Source organism: Mobula birostris, chromosome 16 (assembly GCF_030028105.1).
Source record: "Mobula birostris isolate sMobBir1 chromosome 16, sMobBir1.hap1, whole genome shotgun sequence".
Lineage (NCBI taxonomy): Eukaryota > Metazoa > Chordata > Chondrichthyes > Myliobatiformes > Myliobatidae > Mobula > Mobula birostris.
Genome location: NC_092385.1, coordinates 72628496 through 72647185, shown reverse-complemented (window position 1 = coordinate 72647185; position 18690 = coordinate 72628496). Strand labels below are relative to the sequence as shown.

At 42.6% G+C, this 18690-nt stretch overlaps 1 protein-coding gene across 3 annotated transcripts in view; it reads right to left on the bottom strand.

The window, feature by feature from the left end:
- Nucleotides 1-18690, bottom strand: part of slc38a3b (solute carrier family 38 member 3b) — a 165824-nt gene that overhangs the window by 117250 nt on the left and 29884 nt on the right. For all 3 annotated transcript variants that reach the window (XM_072280829.1, XM_072280830.1, XM_072280831.1), the window contains exons 3-4: nt 14954-15041; nt 14667-14782 (exon numbers count right to left, since the gene is read on the bottom strand). In XM_072280829.1, coding sequence (XP_072136930.1) covers nt 14667-14782; nt 14954-15041 — 204 coding nt within the window. The remainder of the gene's footprint in view (nt 1-14666; nt 14783-14953; nt 15042-18690) is intronic.

The following is an 18690-nucleotide window of genomic DNA, read 5'->3' as shown; positions in this document are numbered from 1 at the left end:
TATCCACCACTTGTACTGGCAGCTTGCTCCACATCCTCACCACCCTCTGAGTGAAGAAGTTCCCTCTCTTGTTCCCCTTAAATATTTCACCCCTAACTCATAGCCTCTAGTTCTAGTCTCACCCAACCTCAGTTTGTATTGCCTGCTTGTATTTACCTGATGTATAACCCTTATGATTTTGTATACCCCCATTAGTACATCTATAGTTGTATGCACTTTTGATTAGGGTTGAAATGTTATTAGCTGTCTATTGATGAATACATAGAACTGCACAAAACTACCCTATCTTGCATTCTGAAAGGAAATGGATAGTCAACCTTTGGGGTTGAGGACCTTCAACCAGGCCAAATGAAGGGTCTTTACCTGAAATGTTACAAAAGGTAGGTGGGTATGGCACATCCATCAGGGGTAAAGCCCTCCCACTACTGAGCATAAATACATGGAGTGCTGTCCTGGGAAAGCAGTATCCATGATCAGGGCGTCCATCATCCAGGCCATGTTCTCTTCTTGCTGCTGCCATCAGGAACAAGGTAGAGGAGCCTCAGGACTCTCACCACCAGGTTCAGGAACAGTTACTACCCCTCAACCATCAAGGTCTTGAACTCACTCAACTTCACTTGCTTCATCACTGAAATATTCCAACAACCTATCAGCTCACTATCAAGTACTCTTCACCTCGTATTTATTGCTTATTTATTATTATTAATTTAGTTTGTATTTGCATAGTTCATTGTTTGCTTATTTATTTATTAATGTACAATGTGGAATAGGCCCTTTCAGCCGCACCTCTCACCAACGCCTGATTTAACCCTAGCACCATGCAGTCACAGGGACAACTTACAATGACAAATTAACCTGCCAACCAGTATGGTTTTGGACTGTGGGAGGAAACTGGAGCACCGAGAGGAGCCCATGCAGTTACAGAAACAACATATAAACCCCTTATAGACAGCGGCAGGAATTAGACCCAGATCGCTGATACTGTAAAGCGTTGTGCTAACCACTAAGCCGGCCTCTATGTCCACCCTGTCAGCTGCGGTCTCCCATTGATTCTATCATGGTTATTGGATTTATTAAGTAACCCACAAGAAAGTGAATCTCAGGGTGCTATATGATGACATATATGTACTTTGATAATAAATTTACTTTGAACTTTGAAACATCGACTGTCCATTTCCCTCCACAGATGTTTCCTGTCCCTCCCCATTCATCCAACTGTTTGTTTTTTGCTCCAGATTCCAGCATCTACAGTCTTTTGTGTTTGGGTAGCTTGGTAGCATCGCAGTTAGCATAATGCTTTACAGCACCAGGAATACAGATTCAGATCCCTCCACTATCTATAAGCAGTACATTTTCCCATGACCGTGTGGGATTCCTCCAGGTGCTCTGCTTTCTTCCCACAGTCCAAAGATATAAGGGGTAGGGTTTGTGAGTCCTTGGCATGGTATATTGGTGTATGTAAGGGGTAGGGTTTGTGAGTCATGGGCCTGGTATATTGGTGTATGTGAGGGGTAAGGTTTGTGAGCTGTGGGCCTGGTATAAAGATATAAGGGGTAAGGTTTGTGAGTTGTGGGCCTGGTATATTGGTGTATGTGAGGGGTAGGGTTTCTGAGTCGTGGGCCTGGTATATTGGTGCTGGAAGCATGGCGATACTTGCAGAATGCCTCCTGCACATCTTCGGTCTGTGCTTGCTGTTGACTCAAACAACGCATTTCACTATGTTTCAACGTACATGTGATAAATCAATCTGAATCGGATCAGAGAGAGAACTGGCTTCCCACTTACTTAGTGCTGGAGAGGAGAGAACACAAAGATAGGCATAGGATTGGATGTGGCCAGTCATGAACATTAACCCATGGGTCCCTGACTATTGCAGAAAAATAAACTGGATTGTTCTCATTTCCAACGTACTCAATTTGTATTAACATTTTTACCGAATTGGAGCTGGTAAAAAAAGTTTCAAAGCTGAGAAATCCTTGCTTTAGGAAGCTTTTCTTTGTGATTTACAAGCTTTGTGGAGTTAAAACTTGACCAGTGTGTTTTACACAGACTGCTGCAAATTAAACAGGCAGTGGTAAAATCATTCCCACACTGGCCCACGAGAAACAGGTCTGCACATTTAAATTAACCTCTTCCTAGCAGCTTAAGATGGCTATGGAGATGTAGTCAAATGGAAATGGGTTGCAAAATCAGCAGACACAGAGCAATACAGCAGATCAGTCACTGAACGGAGAATGGGCCAATCGTGAGGTACAAATGTGGGTGGCCTTAAGCACTCACCAGCACCCGCAGTTTGAGAGATCTACAAGGAGCCCGGATCAGTTCACAGAAGCCTTGATTGATACTGATGGCTGCCAGCCATGAGCTGAATCAAAATAAAAATTATCATGTGTTGATCACATGAAAACTATGTCCCATAGGGACACTTCAAATCACAGAGGTTTCACTATTTCCACTGTGTCCCCCCTACTGAGCACCATGTTAAAATGTAATCTGATCTATTAATCCAGCTTCTGTAGTGAGGTGAATAATGTGTGCTGCAATTACATCGAATAAATCATTGTGTGTGCAAAATATTACAAGCAGCAAATCTAGTTGTCTAGTTCAATCTATTCAGAATCAGAATCAGGTTTAATATCACTGGCATATGTTGTGAAATTTGTTAATTTGCAGCAGCAGTACAATGCAATACATGATAATAGAGAAAAAAGAAATCTGTGAATTACAGTAAGTATATAATATATATTAAATAGTTAAATTAAATAAGTAGAGCAAAAAATAGGAAATTATAAAAAGCAGTGAGGTGGTGTTCACGGGTTCAATGTCCATTCAGAAATCGGGTGGCAGAGGGCAAAAAGCTGTTCCTGAATCACTGAGTGAATGCCTTCACGCTTCTGTACTTCCTTCCATCTGAAGAAGAGGACATGACCTGGGTGTTCATAGTCATACTTTATTGATCCTGAGGGAAATTGGTTTTCGTTACAGTTGCACCATAAATAATAAATAGTAATTGAACCATAAATAGTTAAATAGTAATATGTAAATTATGCCAGTAAATTATGAAATAAGTCCAGGACCAGCCTATTGGCTCAGGGTGTCTGACCCTCCAAGGGAGGAGTTGTAAAGTTTGATGGCCACAGGCAGGAATGACTTCCTATGACGCTCTGTGCTGCATCTCGGAGGAATGAGTCTCTGGCTGAATGTACTCCTGTGCCCAACCAGTACATTATGTAGTGGATGGGAGACATTGACCAAGATGGCATGCAACTTGGACAGCATCCTCTTTTCAGACACCACTGTGAGAGTGTCCAGTTCCATCCCCACAACATCACTGGCCTTACAAATGAGTTTGTTGATTCTGTTGGTGGCTGCTACCCTCAGCCTGCTGCCCCAGCACACAACAGCAAACATGATAGCACTGGCCACCACAAACTCGCAGAACATCCTCAGCATTGTCCGGCAGATGTTAAAGGACCTCAGTCTCCTCAGGAAATGGAGACGGCTCTGACCCTTCTTGTAGACAGGCTCAGTGTTCTTAGACCAGTCCAGTTTATTGTCAATTGTTGGGGTCCTTAATGATGGATGCTGTCTATCTGAGGCACCATTCCCTGAAGGTGACCTGGATACTATAGAGGCTAGTGCCCCTGATGGAGCTGGCTAATTTTATAACTCTCTGCAGCTTACTTCAGTCTTGTGCAGTAGCTGCCCCTCTGCCCGTACCAGAAGGTGATGCAGCCAGTTAGAATGCTCTCCACAGTACATCTGTAGAAATTTAAGTGTGCTATTGATGGGGGTTCACCTGGAGATTGTATGTGCAAAATACGCTCAAAATCAATTTACACATACACATGCGCGCATGCTGTAGATTTTCTCTAATCCAGTTATTAAGCTTAGAACTTCACAGGAATGTAATCCTTTTGATCTGCATATCATACAAGTCTCAGTCATAATGACTACAAGTGAAAACTAATAAGTGCAATTATGGTGGATGGAAACGTAGTTTCATTGGCAGAACTAATCCCCATTCTTTCTGTCCCTTAGGGGCTTCATGCGGTGCTGACTTTTCTGATGAATAATTACATACAGGTATATTGTTTTTCCCTATGTTACATGATCACAGGGTTAAGCACCAAGAACCAGTACAAATGGGGTTAATTGGACTGGGATTCCATATCTGTATTTTAACCACCTACCTACCATAAGACATAGGGACAGACGTAGGCCATTCGGCCCATCAAGTATGCTCCATCATTCAATCATGGCTGATTTATTATCCCTCTCTGTAACTGAGTATAGAGCCATAGAAACTGCAGCACAGAAACAGGCCCTTTGGCCCTTCTTGGCTGTGCCGAACCATTTTCTGCCTAGTCCCACTGACCTGCACATGGACCGTATCCCTCCATACACCTCCCATCCATGTATCTGTCCAATTTATTCTTAACTGTTAAAAAAGAACCCGCATTTACCACCTCGTCTGGCAGCTCATTCTACGCTCCCACCACTCTCTCTGTGTGAAGAAGCCCAGAGAGTGGTGGGAGTATGGCATGAGCTGAGAATGAGCTCTCCATCCCATTCTCATGCCTCCTTCTTCGCATAACCTTTGACACCCTTACTAATCAAGAACCTATCAACCTTCGCTCTAAATACCCAATGACTTGCCCTCCACAGTCTCTGGCAATGAATTCCACAGATTCACTACCCACTGACGAAAGAAATTCCTCCTCATCTCTGTTATAAATGGATGTATTTCTATTCTGAGGCTGTAACCTCTGGTCCTAGACTCACCCCCTATAGGAAACATCCCTTACATGTCCTTTCTATTTGGACCTTGCAATATTTGATAGGTTAAAACACTATCTATCAAAAGGATGTAAAATTCCCTAATGAGGACATTAGAAAATGTAAATAGCACAGCAGACTTTATACAAGCTTTGAACTCAAAGAGCTTCACAATTCTAGAGCCATTGGACAGTTGTACAGAACAAAACCACACCCTTTAGCCAACACATCCATTGAGTCATACAGCCATACAGCTCTACAGCACAGCAACAGGCCCTTTGTCCCATCTAGTCCATACTAGCCTGGTTTTATGGCTAATCCCATCTACCTGAACCCGTATCATAGACTTCGAGACGCCTCCCTTTCATGTACCTATCTAAACTGCTCATATATTACAATTAAACCCACTGTTAACGCTTCCCCTGACAGCTTATTTCACTCTCGTACCACACTCAGAACGAGTAAGTTTCCTGCCAGATTCCCCTTAAATATTTTGCATTTCACCCTAAACCTCTGGTTCTAGTCTCATCCAACCTGAGGGGAGAAAGCCTGCATACTTTCACTCTATTGATACCACTCATAATTTTGAATACTTGTATAAGATCTCCCCTCAATCTCCTGCACTCCATGGAATAAAATCCTAACCTATTCAACTTTTCCTGATAATTTAGGCCTTCAAGTGCCAACAACATTTTTACTCATTCAAGGTTATTTATATCAGTCTTGTAGGTAGGTGACAAGAACTGCACACAATACACTAAATCTACCCTCACAATATCTTATACAACAACATAATCAGTCTGTACTCAGTGGACTGATTTTTCGAAGCCAATGTGACAAAATGCACGCAGCATAAGGAATAAAATGGACGTTCTTGAAATTCAGCTACAGATTGGCATATATGACATTGTGGCCATCTCTGAAACTTGGCTAAAGGGTGGCTGCCATTGGGAGCTGAATGTCCAAGGATAAACGGTGTATCGGAAAGATAGGTTGGTAGGCAGAGGGGGTGGTGTGGCTCTGTGTATAAGAAATAATATTACATCATTAGAAAGAGATGGCATTGGATAGGAAGGTATAGAGTCTCTATGACAAGGGTAAAAGGACCCTAATGGCAGTGTATACGGGCCTCCAACAGCAACTGGGATGTGGATATGGATTACAAATTATAGCAGGAGATAGAAAAGGCGTGTCAAAAAGGCAACGTCATGATTATTGTTGGGGATTTTAACATGAAAGTGGATTGGGAAAACCAGGCCAGTACAGGACCTCAAGAGAGAGAATTTGTTGAATCTCTAAGGAATGGCTTTTTAGAGCAGCTTGTTGTTGAGCCCACTAGGGGATCGGCTGTGCTGGATTGGGTGTTGTGCAACGATCCAGAGGTGATAAGAGAGCTTAAGGTAAAGGAACCCTTAAGAAACAGTGATCACAATATTATCGAGTTCACATTGAAATTTGAGAGGGAAAAAATAAAATCCAATGTGTTGGTATTTCAGTGGAATAAAGGAAATTACAATGGCATGAGAGAGGAAATAGCCAAAATTGACTGGAAAGAGACATTTGCAGAAAGGACAGCAGAGCAACAATGACTGGAGTTTCTGTGAAAAATGAGGGAAGTGCAAAACATATATATTCCAAATAAGAAGAAATTTTCAAAGGGAAGGAGGACACTACAGTGGCTGACAAGTGAAGTCAGAGCCAAAGTAAAAGCAAAAGAGAGGGCATACAAGGAAGCCAGAGCTAGTGGGAAGATAGAGGATTGGGAAGCTTTTAAAAATTTGCAGAAGGAAACAAAGAAGGTCATTAGCAAAGAAAATATGAATTATGAAAAGAAGTTGGTAACTAATATCAAAGAAGATACTAAAAGTTTTTTTAAGTATATAAAGGGTAAAAGAGAGTCAAGGGTAAATACAGTATAGGACCAATACAAAATGACTCTGGAGATATTGTAATGAGAGATGCAGAGATGGCAGAGGAACTGACTGCGTATTTTGCATCGGTCTTCACAGTGGAAGACGTCTGGAGTATATCGGACATTCAAGAGTGTCAGGGAAGTGAGGTTCGTGCAGTGAAAATTACAACTGAGAAGGTGCTCAGAAAGCTTAATGGTCTGAGGGTGGATAAATCTCCTGGACCTGATGGAATGCAAGCTCGGGTTCTGAAGGAAGTAGCTGGAGAGATTGCAGAGGCATTAATGATGATCTTTCAAGAATTGATAGATTCTGGCATTGCACTGGATAACTGGAAAATTGCAAATGTTACACCACTATTAAGAAGGGTGGGAGGCAGCAGAAAGGAAACTATAGACCTGTTAGCCTGGCATCAGTGGTTGGGAAGTTGTTGGAATCGATTGTTAGGGATGATATTACAGAGTACCTGGAGGCACATGACAAGACCGGCCAAAGCCAACATGGTTTCCTGAAAGGAAAATCATGCCTGTCAAACCTACTACAATTCTTTGAGGAAACTACAAGCAGGGTAGACAATGGAGATGCAGTAGACGTGGTGTACTTGGATTACAAAAGGCCTTTGACAAGGTGCCGCACATGAGGCTGCTTAGCAAGACGAGAGCCCATGGAATTACCAAGAAGTTACTAGCATGGGTGGAGCATTGGCTGGTCGTCAGAAAACAGAGAGTGGGAATAAAAGGATCCTATTCTGGCTGGCTGCCGGTTACCAGTGGAGTTCCACAGGGGTCAGTGTTGGGCCAGCTGCTTTTTACGATATATGTCAATGATTTGGACTATGGTATTAATGGATTTGTGGCTAAATTTGCCAATGATACAAAGATAGGTGGAGGAGCGGGTAGTGATCAGGAGACAGAAAGCCTGCAGAGAGACTGAGATAGTTTAGGGAAATGGGCAAAGAAGTGGCAAATGAAATACAATGTTGGAAAGTGTATAGTCATGCACTTTGGTGGAAGAAATAAAAGGGCAGACTATTATTTATATGGGGAGAGAATTCAAAATGCAGAGGTGAAAAGGGACTTGGGAATCCTTGTGCAGGATACCCTAAAGGTTAATCTCCAGGTTGAGTCGGTTGTGAAGAAGGCGAATGCCATATTGGCATTCATTTCTAGAGGTATAGAATATAAGAGCGGGGATGTGATGTTGAGGCTCTAGAAGGCACTCGTGAGACACACTTGGAGTATTGTGTACAGTTTTAGAACATAGAACATAGAATAGCACAGCACAGTACAGGCCCTTTGGCCCACAATGTTGTGCTGACCCTTAAACCCTGCCTCCCATATAAGCCCCCACCTTAAATTCTTCCATATACCTGTCTAGTAGTCTCTTAAATTTCACTAGTGTATCTGCCTCCACCACTGACTCAGGCAGTGCATTCCATGCACCAACCACTCTCTGAGTGAAAAAAAAACCTTCCTCTAATATCCCCCTTGAACTTCCCACCCCTTATCTTAAAGCCACGTCCTCTTGTATTGAGCAGTGGTGCCCTGGGGAAGAGGCATTGGCTATCTACTCTATCTATTCCTCTTATTATCTTGTACACCTCTATCATGTCTCCTCTCATCCTCCTCCTCTCCAAAGAGTAAAGCCCAAGCTCCCCTAATCTCTGATCATAATCCATACTCTCTAAACCAGGCAGCATCCTGGTAAATCTCCTCTGTACCCTTTCCAATGCTTCCTCATCCTTCCTATAGTGAGGCGACCAGAACTGAACACAGTACCCCAAGTGTGACCTAACCAGAGTTTTATAGAGCTGCATCATTACATCGTGACTCTTAAACTCTATCCCTCGACTTATGAAAGCTAACACCCCATAAGCTTTCTTAACTACCCTATCCACCTGTGAGGCAACTTTCAGGAATCTGTGGACATGTGCCCCCAGATCCCTCTGCTCCTCCACACTACCAAGTATCCTGCCATTTACTTTGTACTCTGCCTTGAAGTTTGTCCTTCCGAAGTGTACCACCTCACACTTCTCCAGGTTGAATTCCATCTGCCACTTCTCAGCCCACTTCTGCATCCTATCAACGTCTCTCTGCAATCTTCGACAATCCTCTACACTATCTACAACACCACCAACCTTTGTGTCATCTGTAAACTTGCCAACCCACCTTTCTATCCCCCACATCCAAGTCGTTAATAAAAAAAATCATGAAAAGTAGAGGTCCCAGAAACGATCCTTGTGGGACACCACTAGTCACATCCCTCCAATCCAAAGGTACTCTCTCCACCCTGACCCTCTGCTTTCTGCAGGCAAGCCAATTCTGAATCCACCTGGCCAAACTTCCCTGGATCCCATGCCTTTTGACTTTCTGAATAAGCCTACTGTGTGGAACCTTGTCAAATGCCTTACTAAAATCCATGTAGATCACATCCACGTCAGGCCCTGGGGACTTATCCGTCCTAATGTATTTTTTCCAACACCTCCTCTCTCTTAATATCAACATACTCCAGAACATCAATCTTACTCATATTGTCCTCACCGTCATCAATTCCCTCTCATCGGTGAATACCGAAGAAAAGTATTCATTGAGGACCTTGCTCACTTCCACAGCCTCCCACCTTTATCTCTAATCGGTCCTACCTTCACTCCTGTCATCCTTTTGTTCTCCACATAATTGAAGAATGCCTTGGGGTTTTCCTCTACCCTACTCGCCAAGGCCTTCACATGCCCCCTTCTTGCTCTCCTCAGCCCCTTCTTAAGCTCCTTTCTTGCTACCCTAGATTCCTCAATTGACCCATCTGATCCTTGCTTCCTAAACCTTACGTATACTGCCTTCTTCCACCTGACTAGATTTTCCATCTCACTTGTCACCCATGGTTCCTTCACCCTACCATTCTTTATCTTCCTCACCAGGACAAATTTATCCCTAACATTCTGCAAGGGATCCCTAAACATCGACCACATGTCCATAGTACATTTCCCTGAAAAAACGTCATCCGAATTCACACCCGCAAGTTCTAGCCTTATAGCCTCATAATTTGCCCTTCCCCAATTAAAAATTGGGCTCCTTATTTTAGAAAGGATATACTGACATTAGAAAGGGTTCAGAGAAGATTCACAAAAATGATTCCAGAAATGAAAGGGTTACTGTATGAGGACTAACTGGCTGCTCTTAGGTTGTATTCCCTGGAGTTTAGAAGAATGGGGGTGGAGGGGATCTCATAGAAACATTCCGAATGTTAAAAGGCCTGAACAGATTAGATATGGTAAAGTTATTTCCCATGGTAAGGGGCTCTAGGACATAAGGGCACAACTTCAGGATTGAAGGATGTCCATTTAGAACAGAGATGCGGAGAAATTACTTTAGTCAAGAGGGTGGTAAATCTGTGGAATTTGTTGCCATGAATGGCTGTGGAGGCCAAGAAATTGGGTGCATTTAAGGCAGAGATAGATAGGTTCTTGATTAGCCAGGGCATCAAAGAGTATGGGGTGAAAGCAGGGGAGTGAGATGACTGGAAGAATTGGGCAGCCCATGATTGAATGGCGCAGACTCGATGGGCTGAATAGCCTACTCATGCTTCTATATCTTATTGTCATATGGTCAAGAACCTCTCTTTACGAACCTATCTACCTAGGATGCCGCTTTCAAGCAATTATGGATCTTTATTCCCAGATCCTTTTGTTCTACCATACACCACAGTGACCAGCCAGACACTGTGTAAGTCAATGTAAATATCTGATCAACAAACCCTAGTTTGTACTTCCAAAGTGCAACACGTCACACTTGTCTGCAATAAAATTCCACCTTCCATTATTCAGCCCATCCATGCCAAACCTTTTGCCCATCTAGCCTGATCTCATCTCCCCACGTCCATTCTTGCTGTAGAAGTTCTCCCCAGTTTTCAGCAGGGCTCCATTCCTGTGAATCTTTCATAACCCACACAGTTTGAATATCACAAATTCTGCCTGCAAGCCAAATTCCCACACTGCAGAAGATCCCTGCAGGTCATTACAGCCAGCACATCCACACCAGCAGTCTGCCAAGTACTTGTTCATAAGAATAAACTGTACGTAAGTTTGGTATTCATAGACTGGGAAGTACTTACAATATCATCCACTCACACACAACTCACATGGTTTCATGTACAAATAAAACCAACCACCTTGTATCATTTAACTGAAAAGTATACACTCAGTGCCCACTCTATTAGTGCACCTGCTCTCATCTAAACAGCCAATCACGTGGCAGCAACTCAAAGCATAGAAGCATGCTCACATGGTCAAGAGGTTCAGTTGTTGTTCAGACCAAATGTTGTTGAAACATCACATCGGGGAAGAAATGTGATCTAAGTGACTTTGACTGTGGAATGATTGTTGGTGCCAGACGTGGTGGTTTAAGCATCTCAGAAACTGCTGATCTCCTGGGATTTTCACCCACAACAGTCTCTAGCGTTTACAGAGAATGGTGTGAAAAACAAAAAAACATCTAGTGTGCGGGAGTTCTGTGGGCAAAAACGCCTTGTTAGTGACAGAGGTCAGAGGAGAATGGCCAGACTGGTTCAAGCTGACAGGAAGGTTACAGTAACTAAAATAACCACGTTACAACAGTTACGTGCAGAAGAGCATCTCTGAATGCATAACATGTTGAACCTTGAAATATATGAGCTACAGCAGTAAAAAGAACACAAGCATACACTCCCTGTACTAAATAAAGTGGCCACATTGCCTGATATTTCTCATCGGTAGTTTATTACAATTAATCTTTCAGATGTTCTCTCTATCCTTACAGACCAAATATTCTAGAATCTAAACTGATGGTGCAAAGTGTTTAGTTCTTCCAGGATCTAGCTTTCCAACACTAAATCAGAAAATGCACATATGGTGATATTTGTAAATGGATACTTTTCTGTTTGTTTATCAATCCAAATTTTGAGATCACTGGCTTTTAGGTAAGTCAGATGTAAACTAACCAGGCTGATAAATACACCCCACAGCAGCTACATCAGTTCTTGGTGAAACATGCCCCTATTCCTCCCTCAGCAGTTTCACGCTGCTGTAGTTGGAAGAACAGTCCTTGAAACATCTTAATGAAACACCTCATCAATTCCTGATCTATTCAGTACATCAGGAGGCTTGCAGTTGGGGAAGGAAATCATCTGTTCTTCATTAAATTCTCACTCTCCTCCCAAGAAACCCACCCAAATCCAGCTCCCCCACTCACGCAAGGGATTCTCAGTTCAGGAAGAGACACCCTGCTTACAATGAAAAGCTCAGGATATGAGATGGGATCCTTTCCAATGACTGGCCCACTTTTAGAATATAGCAACATGTGAAATGAAGCAACTGACCTCAGTTTACAGCATGTGTAAAATGACAGAACTAGACTTTCAACATCACACTCTCAAAGGCCAAGAAACCATTGCAAGTACTGCAGGCTTTCAAACCAAAAAGTGCAGTCAATTGCATCCGTACAAATACACCTTTGAGAGTGTGATGGCAAGAACGTTAAAATGGTCTCAAAGACGATCTTAACCTGCTGCAGAACATATGTGAATGTATCCCAGATTGCAGTCGTCAGGAATTGAGTGTAGCAACTATTTTGATAAAATGACAGTGCTTAAATAAGCCAAGAGTACAGTGCATTGCGCTTTGCTGGCAAGTTAGAATTTATTATTTAGAGTGCAGAATAGGCCCTTCCAGACTTTGAGCTATACTGCCCAGCAACTCCCAACTTAATCCCAGCCTAATCATAGGTCAAATTACAATGACTAATTAACCTACCAACTGATACATGTGGGGGGAAATCTGGAGAACCCAAAGAAAGCCCATGCATTGCAAGGGAAGGCTTTACGGATGGCGCTGGAATTGAACTCCGAACTCTGACACCCTAAGCTGTAATAGCACTGCTATGCTACTGAGCCGCCCAGTGCACTGTTGTTCAAATTAATGGCATCCGTTAGTCTTGAGAGACCATGGATCTGCGCCTGGAAAGTCTTCACTCTCCAGGGCGCAGGCCTGGGCAAGGTTGTATGGAAGACTGGCAGTTGCCCATGCTGCCTCGGCTGGGGCTTGAACTCACGACCTTCAGCTCGCTAGTCGAATGTCTTAACCACCTGGCCACGTGCCCACTATATTTGTGGAAACCCTGGTGGGTGGCTGCAGTTTGCAGTTTGGCCACAGAGGGTGATGTTTTTATGCAATGCTTTGGAAGAGCAAACATAATACTTCGGACTTCCATGGGTGTTTCTGTTCTAGTTTTAAGTGCTGATGGGCAACGAAGACATACACTATTCAACTGCATTAGATTTTTTTTTAAAAAAGGGGAACAATTTTAATATAATTATTCACTATAATATTTTTGATAAGGGTGAACAAGGAAATAAACTAAAGCATATTAGAAGAAATCTTGGTTATTAATATACTGTAGATTAAAGAAAATCCTGAAATGAACAGCAACTGATAATCTATTGGGGGAGGTTTACAAAATCCATGCAAATTGTGCTGTTTGGAAATTACAAGGAAGCTTAGTAATCTTATTAAATGGGCATCTTGATCAGCTTAGACCATTTGGGCCAAAGGGCCTTCTTCTCTGCTCTATGACTCTGTGACTCTTAAACTCTGTAGCTCCTTCAAAGGAGAAATTTTCTCTGAAATCTTTGAGATTCTTGCAGTCATACTAGTTGATCTTTTTTCCAAATTCCAGATTATTACCAGACTTTAAATTTCATATCTGCCATGTTGTGATTTGAGCTCAGATCTCCAGATACTGGGGTGTCACAGTAGTGGTCAGCGCAATGCTACTCCAACTCAGGACATCAGAGTTTAGAGTCAATCCCTGCATCCTCTGTAAGGAGTCTGTACATTCTCCCCATGGAATGCATAGGTTTTCCCTGGGTGCTCCAGTTTCCTCCCACAGCCAAAAGAGGTACCAGTTAGTAGGTTTAATTAGTTATTGAAAATTGTACTGTGATTAGGCTAGGGTTAAACCTAGGGCTGCTGAGCGCCGTGGCTTGAAGAGCTAGAAGAGCCTATTCCACACTGTATCCTAAAATAAAAAAATAAAAAAATATATCTTGTGTTTATGAAAGTTACTGTTGGGCATGTTGCCCACACTACAATAGAGTATAAAGGCTGATTTGTACTTGTGTGTACTATCTTGCACCACAGCCTACGCAAGTGGGCTACGCTGCTGTGAACATTTATACTTGTGCATTGGTGTGTCTGCCTTGCTCTGCAATTCACCTCCAAAATGCTAGTTGGCGGTGGGGTTTCTAGGCCACTGTGTTGAGTTTCTTTGTGTTGAAAGTCTACAAGAAGAAACTCGAACTTCAAAGAATGGCGACTGAAACTAAAGGAGGGTGAATTTTCTGTGTTTGTCCAGCCACTGAGAGACATGGACGAGGAAATGCATTTCAAATATTTTCGGATGTCAGCAGGTAGATTTGACGATTTGGTTCATCGTTTCCAACCATTAATATCGCATCAGTGTACGCACAGTACACTCAGAGACTGGCAATCACCATTTGAGTTTTAGCTTCAGGTGGAAGTCAACAGGCTGTAGCAGCTAGCTACAAGCTGGCGTCAAGCACAGGGTCCTCCATAATTTTGGAGGTCTGTAAAGCTTTATGGAAAGCATTGCAGCCAGAGTTCCTTCCCTGCCCTTCAGTCGCCCAATGGGAAGCTATTGCAGCGTAGGAGGAAATGCGATGCTACCAAGCGGACCAATCACAGTTGTTCAGGTCTGTGTTGCTGCAACGCGTAGTTACATTTTGGGAGAGGTGCGCGTTAGGCTACGGTGTAGGGTTCGCGTAAAGTATAGTATAGGGTATGCGGCTACCGCGTACATTTGACGCACAAGTATAAATCAGCCTTAAGAATGTTTACAAGCTACGGAGTAGAGTTACAGACTGTTCTGTCAGCATGAAAGCTGTGAGACCCGAGTACGGAACATTCAAATAGATGAAAGGTGTACTTACAGGAACAGGACAATACCTGTGTTGGCCATCGCATATGCCAGTCCCAGGATTCCACTGCCCATGATAGCATTGCTCAGATTGAACACAGACATCCCAAAGGAGGTCTTCCCTTCAAACTGCAATGGAAGAAGTGCCTTGAGCATGGAGGATCAAAGGGTAAAACAACCTGCTGACTAATGATTCCAGATGCATCCGTGTACTTAAGGAACAAAAATCTATCTTGATCCAACTAACCATATTCAGCACTCTCCCCTGACTGAGAAGGAACATGTCTCAAATTAACTTACATCTGTAAATCGAGTTGGCTTCTTCTCTGTGTCTGAGTGAGGCAGGAATTCGTCACACTCGGCCGAGTTTCCTTCATTTTCTTCATATCTGATGGGTTTCAAAATTAGAAAAAATACCAAAATGAGTATAATGTACTCTTCATCTGGTATGGAATTGCAAGGAAATTGGCCAAAAGCCCCTGCAAAGGATTGCGAGGACAGCTGAGAGGATCATCAGGGTCTCTCTTCCACCCATCAGAGATATTTATCAGGGGCACTGCACATGCACAGCATTATCAATGACCCCTCCATCTGTCCAACTTTTTTTTTTTTGACTCCCTACCTACCATTAGGCAGGCGGTATTGTAGCATTAGGACAAGAACTGTGTCGGTTCATGGCTTCCTCTTCTGCCACGATGAGACCACTCTCAGGGTGGGGGAGCAACACATCATACCCTACAACCTGATAACATAAACATTGATTTCTCCTGGTCACTTTTTTTCTCTATTTCTTTTCACCTCCCTCTTCTTCTATTCCCCACTCTGGCCTCTTACCTTATCTCCTCACCTGCCTATCACCTCCCCCTAGGTCCCCTCCTTCTTCCCTCTCTCCCATGATCCACTCTCCTCCCCTATCAGATTCGTTTTCTCTCTAGTCCTTGATCTCTCCCACCCACCTGGCCTCACCTATCACCTTCTAGCTTGTCCTCCTTCCCTTCATTCCGCCTTTTTATTCATTTGGCTTCCCCTTTCCTTTCCAGTCCTGATGAAGGGTCTCGGCCTAAAACGCCAACAGTTTATTCATTTTCATAGCCTGGCCTGCTCAGTTCCTCCAGCATTTTGTGTGTGTTGCTCTGGATTTCCAGCATCTGTAGACTTACTTGTGATAATAGTTCAATGCTTCCAAAATGGCCTGATTCAATTGTAGTCATCTGAGAAATAAATCCATGGAGTGTTTGATTGTTCTGAGCTTGTACTCAGTGTAATTCAGAAGTACATGAGGCAATCTCATTAAAGCTACAGAGTGAAAGGCCTGGATAGAATGGACATGGAGAGGATGCCTCCTTTAGTATGCCTGTCTTTAGTATGCACATCCTCTGGACAAAAGGACATCCCTTTAGTACTCTGAACAGGAGGAATTTCTTTAACCAGTGGGTGGTGAATCTGTGGAATTCATTGCCAGAGAGGCCAAGTCATTAGTTCTTTGCTGGGAAATGGGCTAAGAGTTACAGGGATATGACAGCAGCGTGAAGCTGAAAAAAAATCAGTCGCGATTGAACGGCAGAGCATTGTCAACAGGCCAAAAGGCCTAATTCTACTTCTCCTTTCTACATTGTCTCTTTTTCCATTCCCTATTCTGGTTCCCCTTCTCTTTTTTTTTTCATGGTCCATAGTCCTCTCCTTCTTCTTCAGCCCTTTACCTCCTCCCCCATCACCCTGCAGCTTCTTACTTCATCCCCCTCCCTCACCCACCCACCTTCCTATCCTTCGACTCCCTTCCTCTCTGAAAAGCCGTGTGATTGATTCATCCAGAATCCACTGCAGTGGGAATGAATATGCCAAGGGTTCACAATCTTCTTGAGTAAAGAAATCTCATTTCTGGTCCTAAAACACACATACAAACATGTGAGACAGAACTAGATTACTACTAAGCTTCTCACACCTACTACACCATTCAATAAGAACATGGAGGATGTGATTGCAAGTTTAACTCTAAATTCCCAACTACACCCAATAACCCAAACACGAGGAAATCTGCAGATACTGGAATTTCAAGCAACACACATAAAAGTTGCTGGTGAACGCAGCAGACCAGGCAGCATCTCTAGAAAGAGGTATGTCGACGTTTTGGGCCGAGGCCCTTCGTCAGGACTAACTGACAGAAGGGCTAGTAAGAGATTTGGTTATTATGCCCTTTCACTCTTTTATTATCTAGAATGTATAGTCTTATAAACAGTCAATGTCTTGTCATGAGACAACACTCCTTCATTTCAGACGTTAAAAAGGAACCAATTCCACTCAAAATTTTATGTTCTGATAAGTTCATCTCTGATTTGTTTGATCAACAGCGGGTTGCATTCAGACTCTTTTCAATAGTCAATGCCCCATCCTGTCCATCAATTTGGTGATTCTGTACCACATTCTGCTTTTTAAGGCAACAGTTGGTCTTCAACACCAGACCTCCCTCAAGCTCTGAGTGGACGTCATGTTTACAAATTATCTACTTGCGAGCAGCAGAACATGAGGCAGTGTGGAGCTTCACAAGATGGCTCCTGGCATCCCAAGAAAGCAAGCAGGAGACTGTAGATCAGCATTGACATGTGTTGACTTTGGAAGAGAATTACCTGCATTTGAGAGGAGGTAAGGGATATTTCCTAGGATATTTTCAGAATTTAAATGAGGATGGACCAGTAAACTGAGATATTCCATAGAACCAAGGGGTGGGGGGGGATTAATTGAGAGCTATTTTCCTTGGCTAAGATGTCAAAAACCACAGAAGACATCCAAGTCATTGAGAGAAATTTGATTTAATTGCTAAAAAGATTAGAAGAGAGGTGTGGAAAACTTGTTTTCACTTAGAGGGTGGTGGGCAGTCAGGAATTTGCCACCTGGCAGGAGGCATCGCTTTTAAGAAGTGCTTTGATGTGATGTTTGTCAGTCTTTGTTTATGAATAGTTTTTCATAAATTCCTTGTTTTCCTGCACAAAAATGAATCTCAATGTAGTATATGGTAAGATATGCAGACTTTGAAAATAAAAGTACTTTGACTTTGAAGAGCAGAGACTCAGAGTTATGGACCAGGTGCTAAAATGTAGGATTAGGCCAAGTAGTTCTTCCTCACTGGCATGGATGCAAAGGGCTGAATGGTTACTTGCACTGTAACTTTTCTGCGAATCCATGATCCCTGCTCTGTGTCTTCTTCTATGCACTGCCTATGTAAATACCTGTGTTTACACAGACACGTTAAACAATCAAGGCATGGAAGGAACTGGTTTCAACATGGGCAAATGAGATGAATGTAGAAGGGCATAAAGGTCAGGATGGATGTGATGGGCTGAAGAGCCTGTTTTAGTGGTGTAGAACTCTACGACTCTCCAATTATTTACAGAATCTTTGGGGTCATTTGAATAAGGGTATTATTTTATAAATTATAGAAACCTCTATCTTCTATACCAGCACATTTCAACAGTTCTGGCATCATACAGTAGCTGCCTGTGTCCTTTAGGATCCACTTTAAAATACTCTTAATTACATATAAAGTTCTGAAAAATCTAGATCCTCTGTATATTCTGGAGTGTCTATCCCCCTACATCCCTAATTGTAATCTTAGATCCATGAATACTGGTTTGCTTACTGCACCAGGAGCCAGGCATTTAATAACCAGTGATGTAGCCTTTGGTTCTTCTGCACCAAAAACTTGAAATACTCCACTGAATTTGGCCTACTTATAGGATTACTTAATACCTGTTGATTTTGATTATATTTGTATAATTTGGTATGTTCAATTACATTTTATTCTATATGATGTTTGTCTTTATTTGTGATTTTTAATTTTGGCTAGTAATTTTATAACTATAGTGACTTATCTTCAAAATCTATATAAAGCACATTGAGCCAGCAACTTAATGTATGAAAGGTGCTACATGAATAAAATTATTGTTATTATTATTAGCATGTCATAACTTGACTTGACTCAAGCGCCTGGTGTTGCTCTGCTCTCTTCCACAGGAGGACAGATGGAAGGAGAGGGAGGCCTT